This window comes from Diabrotica virgifera, chromosome 9 (genome assembly GCF_917563875.1).
Source record: "Diabrotica virgifera virgifera chromosome 9, PGI_DIABVI_V3a".
In the NCBI taxonomy this organism is placed as follows: Eukaryota; Metazoa; Arthropoda; class Insecta; order Coleoptera; family Chrysomelidae; genus Diabrotica; species Diabrotica virgifera.
Window position 1 is genome coordinate 219,437,770 of NC_065451.1, and position 24,120 is coordinate 219,461,889.

The window sequence follows — 24,120 nt, forward strand, 5'->3', positions numbered from 1 at the left end:
TCGTAAAGAAGTATAACTTCAAAAAAAGTGCTATACATATATTTATACTCGTTGCGTACGTTCTATGCTATTTATGTATACATACACATAATATTTATACGTACGAAATTAAGTTCGGCAAAGTGATGACGGTCGCAAACTCTATACTTTTTCCCCATTTAAAAAGTGCACAACGTCTGTAAAGAAGTTTTCACTTAAAAAATTATTTTTTTCACAAAACATTATGTCGTCGAAGCAATGACGGTCGCTAATTCAATACTTTTTGCCCATCTAAAAAGTGCACAACGTCCTTAAAGAAGTGTTCATTTCAATAATATTACTATTATTATACGTACACTATAATAAATATACGCACAAAATTTATTTCGCCAAAGAGATGAGGGTCGCGATGACGGTCGCGAAATAAATCCTTTTTCCCCATCCAAAAATAAGTTTTACATTTATTTTAAATTTAAATATTTCTATACCATTTATGTATACATACACATAATATAGTACGTCCAAAATTCATTTCGCCGAAGAGATGACGATCGCGATGATGGTCGCAAAGTCAATCCTTTTTACCCATCCTAAAATAGGTTTTACATTTATTTTAAATTTAAATACCTTTACACAATTTATATATACATACACATACACATAATATATATAGCATAAGCAATGGCGGTCGCAATGACGGTCGCGATGACGGTCGCGATGACGGTCGCGAATTCAATGTTTTTTCCCCTATCCAAAAATCGCACAACGTCCCTAAAGAAGTTCTCACTTCAAAAACTTTTGTCAATATATTTGGCAGATATTTTTTGCAAACCGAAACCAGTAAAAATGGATTTGGGGTTGCACAATTCGCAGCAGCAAATAATTATGTAGTTGTCAGTGCTAACTTCCAGAGAAAATATATCCATAAAGTGACGTGGAAAATAGCAGGAACGAATGAAGCTAATCAAATTGACCACATCTTTATCTCCAAAAGAATAGATGTACTATCACTATGCTAGTCACCTAGTTTTTGAGGCAGTATTGGTAATGAAAGAATATATTTATAACTATATACATGCGCTGTATAGCTTTATTACTAATTTAATTTTGTTTCCAGGTTTTACATTTCAACACGATTGAATTAAACGGAGACAAGATCAGTCAAAGTATTCCAATAGTACTAGCAATATCTTCAGAAGACAAAAACAGGCTACAATCTCATAAAGCAATTGCTCTATATTATAACAAGGAAGTATACGCTATTTTGCGGGATCCCGAAATTTATTTTCACAGAAAAGAAGAAAGAGCTGCCAGGCAGTTTGGAACTGTTGAAAAACTTCATCCGTACATCAAAGTAAGAATTTTCCATGAAATAATATAAATATAAAAGTAAACCAGAATAGGAATATACGTCAATATACTGTGTGCGTTAGCAAATTTTAAATTACTGCAGAGAGTGCTCAGTAGATCGACAACCTTCTTCTTTAGTACTCTGGGCTAATTAGCAAAATACAAGGAAAAGTTATTTACCAGCAATTTTATTGCTGGAATCGAATCTTATTATTGTATGTATTAATAATATAGATATGCAAAGTCCGCAGATAGTGTGCTACTTTTTTTATAAACAAAATGGCGCCCGAAAATCGTGTTTTTTTCAATTTTTGCTCTATAACTCCAAAGATTTTAACTTTAGACCAAAAACACCCAAATAAAAATTCACCGCAATTAAATTCTGCATAGAGACGTGTTTTTTCAGATTTACTTCGACGAAAAATTTCCCCGGAAAAAGCGGGTTTTTCCAACAAAATCTTTAATTTTCAACTAAACTTTTAGATAAATAGTTGTTAATCAATAATTAAATAACTTTAACATAAAAGCCCTTTCCGTATATATTATAATTCCAGAAGCCGATGGAAATTGAATGAACAGTTTAGCAACAATTGAAATGTTAATTAAAAATTTACGGTCGCTATAATAACGACAATAATTATGATGCATAAGAATAACTATGATTTTTTCATAAAAAAACACTATACCTATCTAATGTACTTTACAGAATTGAAATTGGACTGTTTAAGCGGCCTCAGGAATATTTTAAAATTATAAACAATTTTTTGGTTTATAAACAAATAGAATATCTCGGGAAATCTCGGGAAAATGTTAAACTAAATTAAATTGTGAAAACGGTATTCGAAACACAGTGGCAGGACGCTTCTTTTAAAAGAAAAAAAATTTAATTATATTTAGTGGTTTCTGAGATACAACCGGTCAAAGTTGACCGGAATTTACGGCAAAGATATAAACAATAGGATCATAATTTTCAAACCATCACCTTTTTATTTTTGTCCTCTTTCTCCACACCAATTTTCATATTTTTAAAATCCTCATAACATATATTATGATAATAAAAACTATCGATGATACGTGTGAAAATTGCCAAAAATAGCAAAATTCCAATCAAAAATTAGGTTGGAGAAAATGTAACCCTCAAAGTTCAAAATCGGTATACGTTAACAAAATGCATTTTCTCGGCTTCTCATGGAGCAATTTCCTTCATTCTTTTTTTGTTCCCTAATAACTCGAGTAGAGCCATCGAACTAACGCATTATTAAATGTCAAGCTTGCTTTTGTTTTGTTATAATAGATTAATTTATTTATAAGAATAGAAAATTACATATTTTTTCCAGTTGTAGGCTTTTTTTTAGATAAACTTACTACAAGTGTACCTTTTAAAGTTAAAAACATAAATATTCTCATTTCAAAATGGGGAAGATATTGAACAAAAACAATTGCTTTAAAATCAATCATGTCTTACGCTCGCGCCTTTACGGCATACGTACTACCTTAAATATTGATTTTATCAAAAAAATGAAAGAAATTAAAATTGTACAAAATTTAATTCTCTTCATTTGTTAAATTTGTTGTAAAAGTAATAATAAACGAGATAATTCAATAAATCAATAATTATGCTTTAACTGTCACGGTTTTTTCCCCATAACTCGGAAAATATGGACCACACGAAAAAAATTATAATACACGAAATTATAGAAAATCATATTTTCAACAATTTCAGTTTGTATATTTTTTGTCGAAAAGTTGAAAATGGCAGAGATATTGAGCAAAAACGGTTCTCGTTTAAAAGCAAGATGGCGGCTAACGCAACGGTCAAATTCAGTCGACATTTTAAATTTTTACTACTATTGATCCCCCCTAAAGATAAGAAAAATAAAATTTGGGGCAGCTCCTAATGCAAGGTCAAATGCTATCCCGACTGAGCTATAATGGATATTGCTGACTTTGATATGAACCGATGGAGATTGTTTATTTTGTTATGATAGCATATGGAGATTGTTGACTATGCACCATAGATAATTTAAAATATTCGTTTATGAGTGAAGATGGGGATTAATGATTAACATTCAACTTAAATTATAATTTATTGTTATTTAAAGTAAACAAATTATTTAGGAATTAAACTTAAACGACATATTGTATAGTGTAGATATACAACAAAATTGTAGGCTACATATCTACCTTGATTCTTTCTTCAAAGTTCTTTTCCAATTCTTCGAATTTGAAGGTCTTTGTCTGGAATTTTCTTGATTTGTTTCAGTAGGATATTGTTCCATAATTAAAAATACGTTATACCACTCCTCAAAACTGAATACTTTTTGTAATAAACCAAATTTTCTAATTGTGTTTTTAACGAAACAACCACCATTTGTATGTTTACAAGCATACTAAAATGACATTATCAACATGAAGTGTGGTTAAGTCACGTGATGGATATCTTGATGTTCATTGGTTGAATTGGATATTGTCAACTATGCTGTGAATACCCCAAGGAGATTGTTAACTTTGCAGCAAATGCCAGTTTTATTATATAAATTTGTCAGGGATTTTGTCTACTTTGACAAAAATACTCCGACTTATCCTATAAAGCAGAGATTCTCAATCTGTGGTACATGTACCACTGGTGGTACATATCATTATTGGCAGTAGTACACAAAACACAGAAAAAATTAAAATAGTAGTACTTAGTAAGTATTGATAATACAATTTAAAAATATAGGTGGTACCAAAAATAATAAAAATAACTGTAGGTGGTACATCACTCAAAAAGGTTGAGAACCGCTGCTATAAAGAAATAGCTAGAGTGCAAGGGAGAACGAAAATCTCAATTTTAATAAAAATTGGAGATTCTTAATTTTGATATGACACGACTCAATTAGCCTTAATTACTACTCGTTAATTATTTCGTTAATAAAATATATTTATAACTTACGTATCGAACATTAGGTTCGGATTGATGTGACGATATCTGGTACATGAATGAATACTACCGACGATCGCGTGGATTTAGGAATTACATTTATTAATATGAAACGGACATATAAGGAGAGGAAACCTCGCTCAGCTCGGCAGCGGAAAAGACATGTAGGAAATACGATCAACGCTCGTATAGGAATAGGTAAAAGAAAAACCGTAGGATTGGTTCAACACACCAAAACGATGCGACGGCGGAAAATAGTCGGGATAACTCACCTCTTATACCTCGTTGTTGTTTATTATTCTTCGATCAACGCTCCAAGAATAATAATCAACTAGGCTTTTCGTTCCGACTTTTATATCGTCCGAGACGGTACAAAAACACGTTTTACTTAATTCATTGGCGTACTCTAGACGATAAAATTATATTATCGTCACAGTATAGTATCATCAGCATATCTGATATTGTTGATGGGTATGCCGTTGACTTTTATTCCAATTGTTACATTTTCCAGTGATTTTTTAATTATTTCTTCCGAATATAGATTGAACAATAAAGTGGAGAGTACGCAACCTTGCCTTATGCCTTTTTTTATCTCTACTTCCTCCAGAAATTCGTTACCTACTCTGACTTTTGCTGTTTGGTTTAAGTTCGTTAAAGATCGACAACTTGTTTATGTGAATACTTTCACTGTTAGTGCGGCAGATTCGTGCAAATATTATAAGAATTGCATATTTAATGACACAAGCATATAATTTGGTCCACATATACTGCACATATAAAGGTTCAAATATAGATATGAGGCCATCTCAGATTTTGCCTTTTACAAAAATGGCGGTCATTCAAAATGGGCGACTATACATATGTGACTATTAGCACGATATCTTTTGAATGAAAAGTCCGACTTCAACCAAATTTGGTAGGTACATAGGTTATTTTTGTGATTTACAAGATCATTGTCGTGAACTGGAAGACGTTTACTGGAAGAAACGGTTTTTTCTGGTTTTCTATGTAAAACTATTTTATATTATGTAAATAATTTATTTTCAATTTTTTCACCCTGTATATATTATTTTTTCAAAATTGTAATACCACCATTGAAAAGAGCGTAAGAATATGTTTTAGAAAATATTTTGAACTTTTTAGTTATGTTAATTACCATTTAATAAATGCATAACTTATCTGCACATGTACCCATGTGTGGCAGATGCGTGCAAATATTATAAGAATTATTGTGAATTTAATAGTAGAAGCATATAATTTGGACCACATATACTACACATAAAAAAGTTCAAATTTAGATATGAGGCCATCTCAGATTTTGCCTTTTACAAAAATGGCGAGCATTCAAAATGGTGGCTATACATATGTGACTAATAGCACGATAACTTTTGAACGAAAAGTCCGATTTCAGCCAAATTTGGCATCCAGGTTCTTTTTTTTATGGATAAGATCGAGGTCTTGAACCGGAAGAATCGGTTTACCAGAAGTTGTGTTTTGACTGTTTTTTATGTAAAAATATTTTGTTTTTTTTTTCAATTTTTTCACCCTGTATATATTCATTTTTCAAAAAGGTAATACCGCCATTGAAAAGAGTATAAAAATATTTTTTAGGAAAGATTTTGAACTTTATATTATGTTAATTACCATTAAATAAATGCATAACGTATCTCCACATGTACCTATTACCTATGTGCGGCAGATACATTTTGAATGCCAGCCATTTTTGTAAAAAAAAAAACAAAATCTGAGATGGCCTCATATTTAAACTTGAATCTTTGTGTGTGTAGTGTGTGTGGTCCAAATTATATGATTTTACCATTAAATGCACAATAATTCTTATATTATTTGCACGAATCTGCCGCACATGGGTGAATAGATACATGTGAAAATACGTTATGCATTTATTAATTGGTAATTAACATAACTAAAGAGTTCAAAATATTTCCTAAAAAATATTTTTACGCCCTTTTCAACGCCGGTATTAACTTTTTGAAAAATTAATATATACAGAGTGAAACAATTGGTAAAAAAACAACATGTTTTTACATAAAAATCAGTAAAAAACAACTTCTGGTAAATCGATTCTTCCGGTTCAAGACCTTGGTCTTACACATCAAAAAAAGAACATATATACCAAATTTGGTTGAAATCGGACATTTCATTCAAAAGTTATCGTGCTATTTGTCACATATGTATAGTCGCCATTTTGAATGCCCGCCATTTTTTTAAAAGGTAAAATATGAGATGGCCATATATCTAAATTTGAACCTTAATCTGTGTAGTATATGTGGTCCAAATTATATGTTTCTACCATTAAATGCACAATAATTCTTATGATATTTGCACGAATCTGCCACACATAGGTACATGTGAAGATGCGTTATGCATTTATTAAATGGTAATTAAAATAACTAAAAAGTTCAAAATATTTTCTACAAAATATTTTTAGGCTCTTTTCAATTGCGGTATTACATTTTCGAAAAATTAATATATACAGAGGAAAAAAATTGAAAAAAAAACATATTTTTACATAAACAACCAGTAAAAACACAACTTCTGGCAAACCGATTCTTCTGGTTCACCATATTTATCTTATAAATCAAAAAGAGAACCTATATACCAAATTTGGTTGAAATCGGACTTTTCGTTCAAAAGTTATGGTACTATTAAACACATATGTCCAGCCCCCATTTTGAATGCCCGCCATTTTTGTAAAAGGCCAAATCTGAAATGGCCTCATATCTAAAATTAAACCTTTATATGTTTAGTATATGTGGTCCAAATTATATGCTTGTATCATTAAATGTGCAATTGTTTCACATATCGGCCGCACTATGTAGTAAGTAGTGATTTGTAATTTTAAATGTCGAATTTCAACATTTCAAAAGAAAACAGCCAATATTTTGTAGGAACCGTGGTAACTGCAATTTAAGTCCCAAATGAATTTTGCATCCCTTCGTCTATTTCTATTCTGGTCGGAGGTTACTTTTAACTTTATAATTCACTATTATAGATGAAAATCCACGAGGAAAATAAAATTCCTGTAGCTGGCTGTATACCATAAATCACAAAAAATACAAGATCCTTTGTAAAAGGTATATTCAAAAGACCCCAATAAGGGTTACATCACAAAACAAAACGTTTTCGGATTAATAAGTAATCCATCATCAGTGACACTCAAGTGACAACAACTTATAGTTAACACTCAATTTTCAATATGTGAGGTTCATTCCTTGCATATCACATCCATGTGGGTTAGAGTCATGTGTTATATCCAGGAATATTTGCAACATACATCTGTTTTAATAATAATATGTAGTATCATTCATTTAAGATCTTGAAACTCTTAAAGGGTTTTCACCCATAATTTTTGGTGGCTCACGCATGCATGCTATTGGCTTAACACTGATTATGGATTACCTATTAATCCGAAAACATTTTGTTTTTTGATGTAACCCTTATTGGGGTCTTTTAAATTTACCTTTTACAAAGGATCCTGTATTTTTTTTATTATAGATGATTTATGAATCCGGTGATTGGCTAATCGGCGGAAACATTCAAGCTTTACGTCGAATCAAATGGAACGATGGCTTAGATGAATACCGGTTAACTCCCAACGAGCTAAGAAAAAAATTCCAGGAAATGAAAGCAGATACAGTGTTTGCTTTTCAATTGCGTAATCCAGTCCACAACGGCCACGCACTTTTGATGACTGACACTCATCGTCAACTTAGAGATAGAGGCTACAAGAAACCTGTGTTGCTGTTAAACCCTTTGGGAGGCTGGACTAAAGATGATGATGTGCCGTTGAACATCAGAATACAACAACATAAAGCTGTGTTGGAGCAGAACATCTTAAATAAGGATTCTACTGTTTTAGCAATTTTTCCTAGTCCTATGATGTACGCAGGGCCTACAGAAGTAAGTACCTATTGATGTTTATATGGAATCTACAAGCAATTCTTCCTTTTACCTTTATATAATGATACCATCACACTCTATCACCATACCTTGGGCATCCTTTCTTCCTTATATATACTCTTCACATCTATTCCGTCAGGCCATACTGTCTTACCATTCTTCACCAAAGCCTCATCTACCTAATCTCTTGTTATCCTTAGTATTATATTCTCATTTGTAGTCATGGATTATCTGTTTCTTTTTCTTTATGTACCAATTTTCTAAAGTATCCATGCTACCTTTGCTTTATATCAACATCAGTACTTAACACTCTTCCATTCACACTCTTAATCTACCGTATATGAGTCAAGTCCTTTGATGGCTTGCCCCTTGTTTGTTACCAACTTAACCAATTAACATTTTTTTATAATCAAAATCACGTTAGAATTTCTTATTTGAGTATCGTGCCCAAATTTTATGCATGGGTAGCTTCCATGACAATATTCGTTATCGATCTTGCGGGGCATGTAACAGTTCATTTGCTGATAAGCCAGTACACTGACGAAGGTTTCGGAGCCATGGATATTTCTTCCTACCAATTCCCCCTTTACCGTCGATATTTCCATTGAATATTAACTGCAGTCTCCAGTAGCTGCTGCTTCTCATTACATGTACCAGATATTCAAGTTTTGTTGACAACTTGACACTATGGAGCATTATATGACCCAGACATTAAAGTTTTCTATTGACTTCAGGTACAATGGCACGCAAAAGCCAGATTGATCGCAGGAGCTAACCATTACATAGTTGGTCGAGATCCAGCCGGAGTTCCTCACCCCCTTGGAAAGGAAGCTACCCCAGATGGCAACTTATACGATGCTACGCATGGAGCTCGCATCCTCAAAAAAGCCCCAGGACTTGGATCATTAGAAATCATACCTTTTCGAGTAGCAGCTTACGATATGACCAAGAGGAAAATGGACTTTTTCGAACCAAATAGAAAGGATGAATTTGATTTTATATCTGGAACGAAAATGAGAAGTAAGTAAGGCAGTTAAAATTGTTGTATAATTAAGGGTTTATTGCAATGGATCAATAACTATGATTGGTCCTGTATAAAGATTCTATTTTATTGGTCTTATAAAACTTCATGGACCTGATCACTCATTTAATGACATCAATCTATAAACAAAACTATGAAATCGGACATTACTGGAAATATTTATTTGTCTGCATTTCGTTGTCATGGCAACACAGAGTCAAACTAGGTTTTACAATATTAAAATTCAGTATGAAATTAAAACAGATAATGTTTTTAACAATAAACATAAAAAAACAAAAACCACGGTTATCAGTAAGAGGGGTATAGTTATAACATGGATCCACATAAAAAATGAAGATATTGAACAAGTGGACAAAATGAAATTCTTAGGAGTATGGATTACGGAAGATATAAATCCGAAATTAGAAATTCGATCAAAAATAGAGCAATCAAGAGCAGTATTTTTGAAGATAAGGAAATTTCTGAGTAACTAAAGACTCAGTTTGCAAATCCGATATTGGATTGTAAAATGTGATATCCACTATATTCTTCTTTATGATGACGAAGCTTGGACTGTTAATATTGACTTAATGAGAAAGCTGGAAGCTTTTGAGATGTGGCTTTGTAGGAGAATTTTGAAAATATGGAGCGATCATATTACGAAAGAAATACTGTTGCACAGAATGGAAAGAGGCAGAGAACTTTTGACCAATATTAAAACGAGAAAAGGAGCATATTAGAGCACTTAGAAATGTTACGTACGAGTTGTTACAGCTGATTATAAAGGCTAAAATAGAAGGAAAAAGGGTCCAGGTAGACGAAAGCTATCCTTGCTGAAAAACATTCGCGACTGGAACGGGTTAAACACATAGACGCTTTTAAGAAAAGCAAAATATAGAGACGAATTTGTAATGGTTATAGCCAACCTTCATCGTTGGAGTCGGCACTAGAAAAAGAATATTTTTAAGATTCATTTTTTTTTCTAAAATCAGTATTTATTAGGTTCAGGAAGTTTTGACATACTAGACCAGTAAGGATCTGTGAAAAAACGTCTATTTTTGGATGTGAGAGGTGGCATTCGGATTTTTGCAGATAAAGTTAGGTGACACCTTCAGTAATAATAATTGACTTATGCTCCTTCTCAAATATGCCCGGAACATTAATAAAAAAATTAAAATATTTGAAAATTTCGAAAAACGTCGATTTTTTTCTGCTTTCTTTGCTTATAACTTTAAAACGATTCGTTTTGGAACAAAGTCGTACAGAAATAAAACAAAGATAATTGAATTTTGTATGATACACGACTGGTCAAAAATGTCTCAACGTATTACCTTTTCTGCAATATAGCAATAAATACAAAATAAGGGGGCAAAATACGCCTGTTGTTATTGAATGTTTTTAACCACTTTGGTGGCACTAAAAACCTTAGTAATTCGCTTAGGAAATTTTTTGTAATATATTTAAACCGTGTACCAAATTTCATTAAAATCGACCTAATAGATTTTGCATAATAAATTTGCAATCTAAATGTTTTTAAAAAAGTTCAAGTTCTTTTAAATCTTTCTGAACAAAAAGTAGATCATTTAGAAGTTGGCTAATTTTTTTACAGATAAAGAGGTGCTCTACCTATCTAATACACTTTACAGAATTAAAATCGGATTATTTTAGGAGCCTCAGCAATGTTTTAAATTTATAAACAATTTTTTGGCTTATAAACATATAGCTTGTTTTAATAATAATAAAATTAATTTTTAGCAATGCAAATAATTAAAACCGGTATAATTTAACTTAAACTTTCAAACGCTGTCAGCAGAATTGCTATTTTATTTTTTAATCAAAAGTTATTCTGGTTCAAAAATTGCAATTTTTCGATTTTTTGAAAGTTCCACTGCGTTTATCTCGAAAACTATGCATCCTACGAAAAAACTTGTAAGAACATTCTTTGCTTAGAATTACCCAAGAAATACAAAAACAATGTTTTATTTTGCGAAAAATCGATGTTATGTAATTCCTCAAGTTCTTTGTTTATAACAATTTTATCGACATCCGGATCAACTGTTACCCAAAAAAAATCGTATTCTACGGGTCAAAAAATACATAAAAATCTTGGGTAAGTCCATCTAAATAAAGGAGCCCGTAGCACCTCCTCCTGGCCACAGCACTAATTTGTTTATCAGCCAAAAAATTGTTTATAATTTTAAAACATTGCTGAGGCTGCTTAAATAATCCGATTTCAATTATATAAAGTGAATTAGATAGGTGAAGTGCTTCTTTATATATAAAAAAATTGACAAATCTTCGTATGTTCTAGTTTTTGTTGTGCAAGATTTTAAAAATTTTTAATATTTTAAAAAAGTTTAGATTGCAAAATTATTATTCAAAATCTAGTAAGTCAATTTTAATGAAATTTGGTGTACGATTTTAGCAGATTACAAAAATTTTCTAAGCGAATTAGGAAGGTTCCAAGTGTAACCTAAGTGATGGAAAATCATTGAACAAGGACAGGCTTTATTTGCCCCCTTATTTTATATTTATTGCTATTTTGCAGCAAGGGTGATAACTTAAGACATTTTTAACTAATCGCATCTGATAGAAAATTTAATTATCTTTGTTTTATTCTTATACGACTTTGTCCCAAAATGAATCGTTTTAAAGTTATAAGCAAAAAAAGTAGAAAAAAAAACGAAATTTTTTGAAATTTTTAAATATTTTATATTTTTTATTAATGTTCCGGGCATATTTGAGAAGGAGCATAAATTAATTATTATTAACGAAGTTATCACCTAACTTTATCCGCAAAAATCTGAATGCCACCTCTCACATCCACCTAAAAACAGATCCTTACTGGTCTATAGTTCGAGTATATTTTTTAATATCCCAATTCAACTTTAGGACATTAGGAATGTTGAACGTTAACTAATAAATTATGAATATTTTTTACAGGGTTTGCAAGGACGGGCGAAAATCCTCCTGATGGTTTTATGGCACCAAAAGCATGGAACATTATAGCAGACTATTACCAATCTCTAGAAATGAAACAAATATAGAATAGATTGTTACTTATAGGAGCTAGGATTAGTTTATAACAAATTGTATATTCATATCAAACTATAAATAAAATTTATTTTTTTAAACAAAAGTTCTCATATTTTGGTTGTAAGAATATCCACATATAGTATAGTTAGACCAAACCCAGACATCCAAAGTGAAAGTTATCCTCCAACACCAAATTGTTCTATATGGTCCATATAATGTTCAGAAAAAAGTCACACCATTTTGGGCGCCGGGTTTGGGGGGAGAGGGGGGAGAAATCTGTAAATTCGTAGTTTTTTAGGTTTTTCGTCAATATTTCTAAAACTATGCGGTTTAGCATGAACAACCCTTTATACAAAATTGTTCTACATTAAATTTGAAATAAAAAAGGCCCTATTCATAGGGTTACCATAATTTATTAAGGCCAAATCCCGACAGGGGTAGTCCAAGGGGTTGTAAAAAATGTAAAATGTGAATTTGACTGTGTTGCTACCTCTACATTTTACATATTATGCGAAATGCATATGGCACAATTAAAAGTACAGCTGTTTTGCTACAATCTGCAACTAACATCGAAAATCTCTGCCAGTTTAAAATACAATGTATTTTAAAACATTTAATATATTATGTCATATACACTTATGTTTTAACATGACAAGCAGTGCGACCAACTTTCATTTCTAAATTTCCATTCTCCGCAGCAGACTACCAAATTTCATTTCATTTGAATGAAATTTCCCACCGTTGCTCCAAGTGTTTTCCATTTTTTTTAGTAAAGAAAAAATCCGGACATTTCTCTTATCCGGACGAAATCCGGACGTATGGTAACCCTACCTATGCATAACCCTTCTAAAATGAACGGTTCCAAAGTTACGGAGGTAGTATAGTATAATTGGTCCAAAAAAGGCCTAACCCAGACATCCAAAGTAAGAGTTTTCCTTCAACACCAAATAGTTCTATATGGTCCACATATTGTTCAGTAAAAAGTTACACCATTTTCAGCGCCCGGTTTGGGGAAGAGATGGGGAGAATGTCGGTAAATTAGTAGTTTTTTTACGTTTTTCGTCAATATTTCTAAAACTATGCTTTAGCCTAAAGAATGTTCTATAGAAAAATATTCTACATAAAATTTAAAACAAAAAAGGTTCTATACATAATTGTTATAAAATCAACGGTTCCAGAGTGATGTAGTTGGCAAGTATGGGTTGGGAACAAGAAATGAACGAGGTGATCGACTAATACAGTTTTGCCAGGAGAAAAACTTAATTATCACTAATACTTGGTTTAAGTTACCATTAAGAAGATTGTACACTTGGAGGTCACCACAGGACAAGTCTGGGTACATCGTTAGAAATCAGATAGACTTTATAACAATCAACAAACGATTCCGTAACGCAATAATATCAGCCAAAACATATCCTGGAGCTGATATAAACTCTGACCATAATCCTCTTGTAGCCCAATTACGAGTCAGACTAAAAACCTTAATCCAGAAACAGAATAACAAAAGATTAGATATGGATCAACTTAGAAATCCCGAGATAAAAGTCAAGCTTACAAATAGCATTAATAGTAATGTTGCTTTAACAACAAATACGGATGATATTGAAAGAGACTGGATCAACTTAAGGCACGCTATATGCAACGGTGCGAAAGAAGTAATTGGTGACTACGAGCGGAAGAAGAAGAACGAATGGATGACAGATGAAATATTACACCTCATGGACAGAAGGAGGGAAAATAAGAATAATCCCGAACAATATAAAGAACTGGATAGAACTGTCAGCAGAAAGATAAAAGAATCCAAAGAGAAATGGTTACAAGAAAAATGTCAAGAGATAGAAGAGCTAGAACGAAGACACGATAGTTTTAACATGCATAAAAAAATTAAGGAGTTTTCTTATACTTACAAGAAAAAACAGTTTGGTAAGTTAATAGACGAGAACAACAAACTTATTGTAGATAAAGAAGAACAGTTACAGACTTGGGCAATTTACATAAAAGATTTGTTTACGGATTATCGTCATATTTCTACGAACTCTCTTGATCTGAATGGACCAAAAATATTGAAAAGTGAGGTGATAAAAGCTATAGATCAAACGAAAGATGGGAAAGCAACAGGATGCGATGAAATACCAGTCGAATTTTTAAAAGTTTTTAACGAGAACAACATGAATGTAGTATTGAAACTGTTCAATAAGATATACGATACTGGTCAAATTCCATCGGACTGGCTGAAATCTACATTTGTGCCCCTTCCCAAGAAATCCAATTCTAAGACGTGTAGCGAATATCGCCTTATAAGTTTAATGAGTCATACCCTTAAAGTATTCTTGCGTATTATCCATTCCAGAATACGAGCAAAATTAGAACACAGCATAAGTAAAACACAGTTCGGTTTTAGATGCGGTTTTGGAACTCGAGAGCCCCTATTTGCAATACAAGTCTTGATTCAAAAATGCCTGGATCAACAGAAAGATGTTTACGCCTGTTTTATCGACTATGAGAAAGCATTTGATACTATCAAACATGACAAACTCATAGAACTATTACATCTTTCAGGACTTGACACTAAGGACATCCAGATTATAAAAAATCTATATTGGAATCAAACAGCCCACATAAAGAATGGACATATGGTGAGTGAAAACATAACCATTTCTAGAGGGGTTAGACAGGGCTGTATTCTTTCGCCACTGCTTTTCAACGTGTACACGGAACAAATATTTCTAGAGGCACTAGAAGAGTACAATCAGGGCATCAAGATTAATGGCGTACCAATAAGTAATTTTCGATATGCAGATGATACTGTTATACTAGCCGATAACATCGAAGATTTACAGATGATGCTAAATAGAGTAAATACAACTGGCAACCAATTTGGACTGAAGATCAATAGAAAGAAAACTAAATTTATGGTGATCAGTAAAAAGAACATTCAACATATCGACCTGAATATTGAAGCCGAAGGTATTGAAAGAGTACACCGATTTAAATATCTGGGATATACAGTAAATGATAAGTGGGACCCAGACGTAGAGATTAGGATCCGAATTGAAATAGCAAGATCCAAATTCATAAAAATGAGAAAGCTCTTAAGCAACCGCAACCTAAGCGTTAACCTCCGATGGCGCGCCACAAAATGCTATGTACTCTCTACGCTACTTTACGGAGTAGAAGGGTGGACGTTAACAGCAGCAACTATAAAGAAGTTAGCGGCTCTAGAAATGTGGCTGTATCGACGCATACTGAGAATTCCTTGGACAGACAGAGTGACCAACACAGAGGTATTGAGACGAATGGGTAAAGAGTTGGAATTGTTAACAACTGTTAAAAGGAGGAAAGCGTCATACCTGGGCCATGTGTTCCGTAATGATAAGTACAGTCTGCTACAGCTTATCGTCGAAGGCAAGATTGAAGGTAGAAGAGGTTTGGGCAGGAAGAAGAAATCCTGGCTGAGAAACTTGAGAGAATGGTTTCAAATACCAGAAGCTGCGAACATAATACATGCGGCACAAAACAGAGAAACCTATCGTTTGATGGTCGCCAACCTTCGGTAGAAGACGGCACATAAAGAAGAAGAGAAGGTTCCAGAGTTACGGAGGGTGAAAAGTGGAGGTTTTCGATACTTTTTATATTCACAGATTTCTCCCCCCTCTCCCCCCAAACCCGACGCTCAAAATGGTGTGACTTTTTTCTGAACATTATGTGGACCATATATAACAATTTGGTGTTGAAGGATAACTTTCACTTTGGATGTCTGGGTTTTTGGTATAGTTATACCATATATTGCCCAAAAAATACAAAAAGTATCGAAAATCTCGACTTTTCACCCTCCGTAACTCTGGAACCGTTCATGTTATAACAATTATGTATACAAGATTTTTTGTTTTAAATTTTATGTAGAACATTTTTGTATATAACATTGGTTACGCTAAAGCATAGTTTTAGAAATATTGACGAAAAACTTAAAAAAACTACTAATTTACCGACTTCTCCCCCATCTCCTCCCCAAACCGGACGCTCAAAATGGTGTAACTTTTTACTGAACCATATGTGGACCATATAGAACAATTTGGTGTAGGAGGAAAACTTTTATTTTGGATGTCTGGGTTAGGCCTTTTTTTGGACCAGTTATACTATAATACCTCCGTAACTTTGGAACTATGAATTTTAGAAAGATAATGCATAGGGCCTTTTTTATTTCAAATTTAATGTAGAACAATTTAGTATAAAGGGTTGTTCATGCTAAACCGCATAGTTTTAGAAATATTGACGAAAAACGTAAAAAACTACAAATTTACCGATTTCTCCCCCCTCTCCCCCCCAAACCCGACGCTCAAAATGGTGTGATTTTTTTCTGGACATTGTGTGGACCATGTAGAATAATTTGGTGTTGAAGGATAACTTTCACTTTGGATGTCTGAGTTATGCCATCTTTTGGATCAACTATACTATACTAATAGAAGATAGCTTAAATTAGATTAGTATATAGGTTATTATACCAGGAAAAAGAGCCAAATACAGTGTTTTGGACAATCACTCTAACTTCCTCTTGAGGTCCCTATCCATGACGCATGTTTGTCTATAGTGACCATCATCATGGTAATCTTCGTCTTATATGCAATAGCACGGAAAAGCTGCACAGATGTTGTGTTCAACCAGGTTCTGAGATTTTTTTACTAGGATGTTCTTCTTCTTTCTGGGCATAGCTTTTCAAATATTTTTTCTTGCAGTATGAATTGTAGGAGGACATACCTGGATTCATTTCACATAGTGTCTCAGGAGTACCATAGCTTTCGAGGTTTGATGGTGGGTAGTACCTCTCTACATCTGAATAAAGGGAATGAAATGAGACAGAGAACGTTGCACAGTGGACTAAGTCTCTTATACCCGAACTGAGGAGCTAGCTGGATTGTCTTTTTATTAAGTCCAGTGATATTCCCTTTTCGTATAATACATGTATCGTATCCCGAATTCTCACTATATCAAACACTTCACGATTCAACACCATCATAAAAAGGACAGAGAAGATGTAGCATCGTAGTATTCTTACCTTTATACCAAGAGAGAGAGGTTGTGGCTCTTAAAAAAGGTCCATATCCCGTTGAAGGTGGATCTTCTTGTTTCTATGTGCACTCTTATCTCTTGATTTTTGGTCCATTCTTCATTATGCTGCCCGATGATATCACCATGACAATTATGTAAAAATAAAAAACTGCATTTTTATGCTATTACTAATTTATTATTAACTATTTGGAAATTTACATCTATTTAAGCTAGTTTTGCGAACCCAACACGATCATTACCAAAATCGAATACACTGTAAACGGTTTTCAAGAATGTATCACCTACCAACCAATCGAATCCCCAAGAGGAGAAATCCTCCGGCAAGAAACTTGAATAGCATTTACCTGCATACTACAAAATAAAACAACGCATTAATTAATTAATTAAGTATGTATCTGTATTTTGAAGACTTCGTAAGACAATTATAGACCAGGGCATTTAGCACTAAACCACCCGAATAAATAAATTTTTAAATACAGCACCTAGAGACTTGCAGTTTTTGCATTATGTTCATTATGATATCAGGAAAAAAGTCTACTATTCAAAAATGGGTGGAAATGCATAATTGCATTGTAAACTGCATAAAATGCATCCAAAATTGCATAAATAAAAAAATAAAGTCAAAATCAGTATACTAAGGAGCATAATTTATTATATGGGGGGTTTTTGGGGTCACTGCGAATACGACTACGTCATCAGAACTGATCCCCGGATCACCTGGTGCCCAAGGCCACGGTAACAGTTGTCATCTTCTGGAGTTTCGATGGTTTTCGGCATTAAATCGATGCAAACGGATTATTCATTTAGGGGTGGCTAAATAAGAATATAATAACAGAATTGACCTCCGGAGTACCTGGTGCCCAGGGACGCTACTAAGGCACGTCATCTTCTGGAGTTTCGAGGGATTTCGGCACTAAATTGATGTAACTGGACTCCTCGGGGGGGTTTTTGAGGTGGTTAAACACGAAGATGTCATCAGGATAGACCTTAGGATCACCTGGTGCCCAAGGCCACTGTAAGGGACGTCATCTTCTGGAGTTTCGAGGGCTTTCGCTATCAAATTGATGAAAACGGATTACTTACGGGTTTTTGAGGTCGCTAAACACGAATATACCATCAACACCGACTCCCTGTGCACTTGGAGCCCAAGCTCATTGCAAGGGACGTCCTCTTCTGGAGTTTGAGAGATTTCGGCATTAAATTTATAAAAATGGATTACTCGGGGGTTTTTGAGTCTTTAAACACGAATATGCCATCAGAACAGACCTCTCGATTACCTGGTGCCCAAGGTCACTGCAAGGGACGTCATCTTCTAGAGTTTCGAGGGCTTTCGGTATAAGATTGATGCAAACGGATTACTTACGTGTTTTTGGGGTTGCTAAACACGAATATGATATCAGAATTGAACTCCGGAGTATCTGGTGACCAGGATCGCTACTAGGGCTCGTCATCTTCTGAAGTTTCGAGTGTTTTCGGCATAAATGGATGCAAATGGATTACTCGGGGAGTTCTTGAGGTCGCTAAATACGAATATGCCATCAGAATCGAAACCCGGAGAACCTGGTGCCCAAGGTTATTGCTAGGGGCGTCATCTTCTGGAGCTTCGAGAGTCTTCGGTACTAAATTGATTCAAACGGATTACTCATAGGTTTTTGGGGTTTTTGAACGCGAATACGCCATCAGATCTTACCCTCGGAGCACCTGGTGCCTAATTCAGGTCATCTTCTGTAGTTCCGAGGGTATTCGGCACTCAATTGATGCAAACGGATTACTTACTAAACCGATTTTGGCGTTGTTGAACACGATTGCGTCATCAGAACAGAAACCAGAGCACCTGGTACCTAGGGCACATCATCGTCTGAAGTTGCGAGGGTTTTCGGTACTTAATTGATGGAAATGGATTACTAATGGGTTTTTGGGGTTACTAAACATAAATACGCCATCAGAACAGACACCTGAGCACCTGGTGCCTAAGGCACGTTATCTTCCGTAGTTTCGATAGTTTTCGGTACTAAATTAGTGCAAACGGATTACTCTTGAGTTTTTGAGGTTGCTGAATATGAATATGCCATCAGACCCAACCCACCCAGCATCTGGTGTTTAGGGCAGGTCATCTTCTGGAGTTTTGAGTGTTTTCGGTACTAAATTGATGAAAACGGATTACTCATGGTTTTTGAGATACCTGACACCGAACAGACACCGAAGCACCTGGTGCCTAAAGCACGTTATCTTTTGGAGTTTCGGGAGTTTTCGGTACTAAATTGATAAAAAATGGATTACTTTTTGGTTTTGGGGTTGTTGAACACGGCTATGGCTTACGTGAGGAATTCTGGAGTATCTAATGATCTATAATCACTAATAATGTCAACGCATAATAAAACTCATGTAAAAAATTAAATATATCAACATAGTAGAGTTCGTATTCCGTAAACCAAAAAACACATGAGCAATTCGTTTACATCAATTTTGTACCAAAATTTTTCTAAACTCCATGATATACCTTAGGCATTAGGTGCTCCGGTGTTTTTTCTGACGACGTATTTGTCTTCAACAACCCAAAAACCCATGAGTAATTCGTATGAATCTATTTAATACCGAAAACCCTCGAAACTCCAAAGGATACCGTGCCTTGGGCCCAGATGCTCCGGTGTCTCTTCTGATGGCGTATTTGTGTTTAACAACCCCAAAAACCCGTGAGTAATCTGTTTGCATCAATTGAGTACCTAAACTTTCGAAACTCCAGAAGATGACGTGCCTAAGGCACCAAGTCCTCCGGTGTTTGTTCTGATGGGGTATTCGTGTTCATCATCGCCAAAAACCTATAGTAATCTGTTTGCACCAATATAGTACCGAAAACATCGCCTAGCTGATGACGCCCCTTGCAGTGCGTTAGTGTTTGCGTTAGTGTTTGCCCTTGCACGTTAGTGTTTACCGACCTCAAATACCTCCGAGTAATTTATATTCATCAATTTAATACCGAAATCCCTTAAAACTTCAGAAGATGACGTCCCTTGTAGTCACCTTGGGCACCAGGTGCACAGGGGTTGTTTGTGATGGCATATTCGTGTTTAGCGACCACAAAAACCCTCCAGTAATCCATTTGCATTAATTAAATGCCGAAAACTCTCGAAACCCCAGAAGATGACGTGCCCTAGTAGCGAACGTAGGCACCAAGTACTCCGGAGTTCAGTTCTGATATCATATTCGTGTTTACCGACCCCTAAAACCCGTGAGTAATCCGTTTACATTAATTGAATGCCGAAAACACTCGAAACTCCAGAAGATTACGTGCCTCAGTAGCGATCGTGGGCAACAGGTACTTCGGAATTCAATTCTGATGGCACATTCGTGTTTAGCGACCCCAGAAACCCGTAAGTCATTCGTTTGCATCAATTTAATACTGAAAGCACTCGAAACTTCAGAAGATGACGTCCCTTGCTGTGACCTTGGGCACTAGGTAATCCGGTGGTCTATTCTGATGGCATATTCGTGTTTGCCGACCTCAAAAACCCCCCGAGTAGTCCGTTTGCACCAATTTAATGCCGAAAGTCCAGAAGATGACGTCCCTTGCAGTGACCTTGGGCACCAGGTAATCCAGAGGTTCATTCTGATGGCATATTCGTGTTTAACCACCTCAAAAACCCCCGAATAGTCCAGTTGCATCAATTTAGTGCCGTAATCCCTCGAAACTCCAGAAGATGACGTGCCTTAGTAGCGACCCTGGACACCAGGTACTCCGTAGGTCAATTATGATGGCATATTAGTACTTAGTGACCCCTAAAACCCGTAAGTAATCCGTTTGCATCGATTTAATGCCGAAAACCATCGAAACTCCAGAAGATGACGTCTCTAGCCGTGACCTTAGGCACCAGGTGATCCAGGGATCAGTTCTGATGGCATAATCGTATTCAGTGACCCCAAAAACCCCCCAAATAATAAATTTTGTTCCTTAGTATACTGATTTTGACTTTATTTTTATATTTATGCAATTTTGGATGCATTTTATGCACTTTACAGTGCAATAATTATGCATTTCCACCCATTTTTGAATAGTAGACTTTTTTCCTGACGTCATTTTGAACATAATGCAAAAAACTGCAAGTCTCTATGTGCTGTATTTAAAAATTTATTTATTTTGTGCTAAATGCCCTCGTCTATACCGGCTTCCTGCCAAGAGTTCGGAGCCGTTCTTTAATTATTATTAACAATGCAGTGCAAAAACGCTTGCACTGCAAATCTTAAAAGATTATAACTTAATTCTTGTTCTCTATTTCTTAAGTTTTTACTTATTTATATTGAATATTAATTTGTTTTGTTGTATAATCCACGTTTGCAATAATTATGTGATCTATTTGATTTAAAATGGATTCAGGATTTTTTTTATACTTTGGCAACTATGGCAACTTAGATCTGTGGCCTAGATAATGACGTGCAGCGGTAAGTAAATTAGACGGACTGTAATATACTTTTTTGCACGATTGATCATTTTTGATTGTTTACCGTGACAGATTTTACGTCAGTAGGTGACATTTACTAGCAACTCGACGGTAAGTGGTCCAACTCGACGGTAAGTACTCCAACTCGACGGTAAGTAATTCACTTACCGTCGAGTTAAAAAATCTCTTAATTTTAATTTATTTTTTGAAAGAATAAAGAAAACTAATGAATTATTTATTAATATTGAAACTTCTTAGGCCTATAGCCAACATTTTTTCTCTTCAAATACGCGATCAAAGTTGAAAACTTGGAAATATCAATGCCATCATAAAGAAAAACGGTGGATTTAATCATTGAATATTCTGCCCAGAGGCTTCCAGGAGCTTTCAACTGCATATATCTTTGAACGAAATATGTCAATAGAGTCTTTTCTTCGATTCTTAAATTCTTGCCTTCGCACCATTTTTAAAACTTTGGTAGGTATTTTGATAACGGATTTTGGATTTTTCGGCAATAATTGCGGAACACCCTTCTTCCCAAGCCCGTTTAATTTTTTCAAATTCACTTTCGCTCATATTTTAATTTATCATAATCAAAATTGTACTTAAAAATTATTGACAACTAAATAAAAACTCAATTCTCCATTGTTGTTATGCACCCTAATTACTACCTAACAACCAAAGTATCTATCTTGATAAAATGAATGAAACTAGTCAATATGACGAAAATGTTTAATTTTATAATTTATAATGGTACCAATCGTGCAAAAAACGTAATAAGCATGTCGAACGTTAAGGGTAACCGATCTCAGAAAATAATTGGAGTCGTCGCTCCGCTCCTCCTCCAAACAATTGTCTTCGATCGGTATAAAACCCTTACCGTTCTCCATACTTAATATTATATTACTTGTACTTTTTATAGTCCCCAACATCTATTTTTGGCTATAATACCTATGGGACTTATTTAAGGACTTGATTTTACAGGAAATACTTACTTTGATGATGTAAGCTCTGGCAGGTATGGCAAATTCCCTACCACCAAAGTTAAATTTTACATCAGGGAGATGACTCCAATTCCAATTGCAGTTAATGGTGTATAGTCCTTCAATATCGTCATATTTTGCCCAAAGTGCCTAAAAATAATGACATATTAGTATTAGATCAAGATTAATCAATAAATTATACGGTGGGTGGGTGGGCAGCATATGGAAAACTGAGAGAAAATTTTTTTTCCACCTACCTCTACCGAAAGTATACTTTTCCGGACCTGATTGTAGGGAGCAAAGTTGTACTTTTCCTCCCTAGGGAGGAAAATATTTTTCCTCCCTAGGGAGGAAAAGCAAAAGTGACGTCATTCATGAAATATAACTTATTGACGCCCTGTACAATATCTATTTTCTATTACGTAAGTATCTAGACATTTTAACGTTTATTTATAAAACACCCACTATTTTGCAGAATGGTAAAAGACAGTAAATTGTTATTTTGATTTAACAATGTTTACATTAATAATTTGACTTATATTTGACAGTTGACAGTTATATTGTACCTACTTGTTAGTTTTAATTTTAATAAATTTTGTTGGTTAGTTACATAAATAAATTAAGTAAAAATGAAAAATGACTTGTTATTAATTTGAGGAAGGTGGAAAAACCATATGTATAACATGGGAGTAAAGTGCCTTTTCCTCCCTTGAATGATTACTGCCCTCCGCTACGCGTCGGGCAGTAAACTTCATTCTCGGGAGGAAAAGTAGCACTTTCCTCCCTTGTTATACAAATAGCTATTTATTTGGGAATAGATATAATCAGTTACGGAGATGTTGAAAAGGAAGTACGAAAACAAAGCTTAAAAGCAAGTAAAGCGGCGGGATCTTCTAATGACACAATCTGGAAGAACAAACACCTAAGACAAGACAAAAAAGCAAGAATCTATAAAGCAGCAATAAGACCTATATTAACACACATCCACTTCAACAGAGATGAAAATACTCCGACGAATATCAGGGAAAAGTCTGTTGGATAGGGAGAGAAGCGAAAACATAAGATCATGCAATGTAGAAGACATAAATGTATGGGTAACAAAACGGAAACAGGAGTGGAACGAACACATTAGTAGAATGGCAGAGGATAGGATAGTACGAATAGCACGAGATAAGTCACCAAATGGACGAAGAAGTATTGGCAGACCAAGAAAAAGATGATGCGATACGTTAAACACTTTAGGAGGCTAATTTGAAGAAGAAACAGGCTTTAAAGCCTACATGCAAGAAGGAAGAAGAAGAATAAGAACTTAGAGTTGCCCAAATGCCTAAAGAGAAAAGTATTTGATCAGTGCGTCTTCCCAGTTCTGACTTACAGAGCAGAAACATTTTACCTTAACTCGAG

General features: G+C 34.5%; 2 protein-coding genes across 3 annotated transcripts in view; one reads left to right on the plus strand and one right to left on the minus strand.

Moving 5' to 3' along the window:
- LOC126892049 (bifunctional 3'-phosphoadenosine 5'-phosphosulfate synthase-like) overlaps window positions 1-12,323 on the plus strand; it is a 50,941-nt gene extending 38,618 nt beyond the window's left edge. For both annotated transcript variants that reach the window (XM_050661481.1, XM_050661480.1), the window contains exons 5-8: window positions 1,097-1,333; window positions 7,769-8,173; window positions 8,908-9,193; window positions 12,138-12,323. In XM_050661481.1, the coding sequence (XP_050517438.1) occupies window positions 1,097-1,333; window positions 7,769-8,173; window positions 8,908-9,193; window positions 12,138-12,241 (1,032 nt within the window). In that variant the 3' untranslated portion in view covers window positions 12,242-12,323. The remainder of the gene's footprint in view (window positions 1-1,096; window positions 1,334-7,768; window positions 8,174-8,907; window positions 9,194-12,137) is intronic.
- Window positions 12,324-17,464: 5,141 nt separating this feature from the next.
- LOC126891651 (uncharacterized) overlaps window positions 17,465-24,120 on the minus strand; it is a 33,821-nt gene continuing 27,165 nt past the window's right edge. The window contains exons 7-8 of the mRNA XM_050660876.1: window positions 22,729-22,866; window positions 17,465-17,648 (exon numbers count right to left, since the gene is read on the minus strand). Of these exons, the coding sequence (XP_050516833.1) occupies window positions 17,502-17,648; window positions 22,729-22,866 (285 nt within the window). The 3' untranslated portion in view covers window positions 17,465-17,501. The remainder of the gene's footprint in view (window positions 17,649-22,728; window positions 22,867-24,120) is intronic.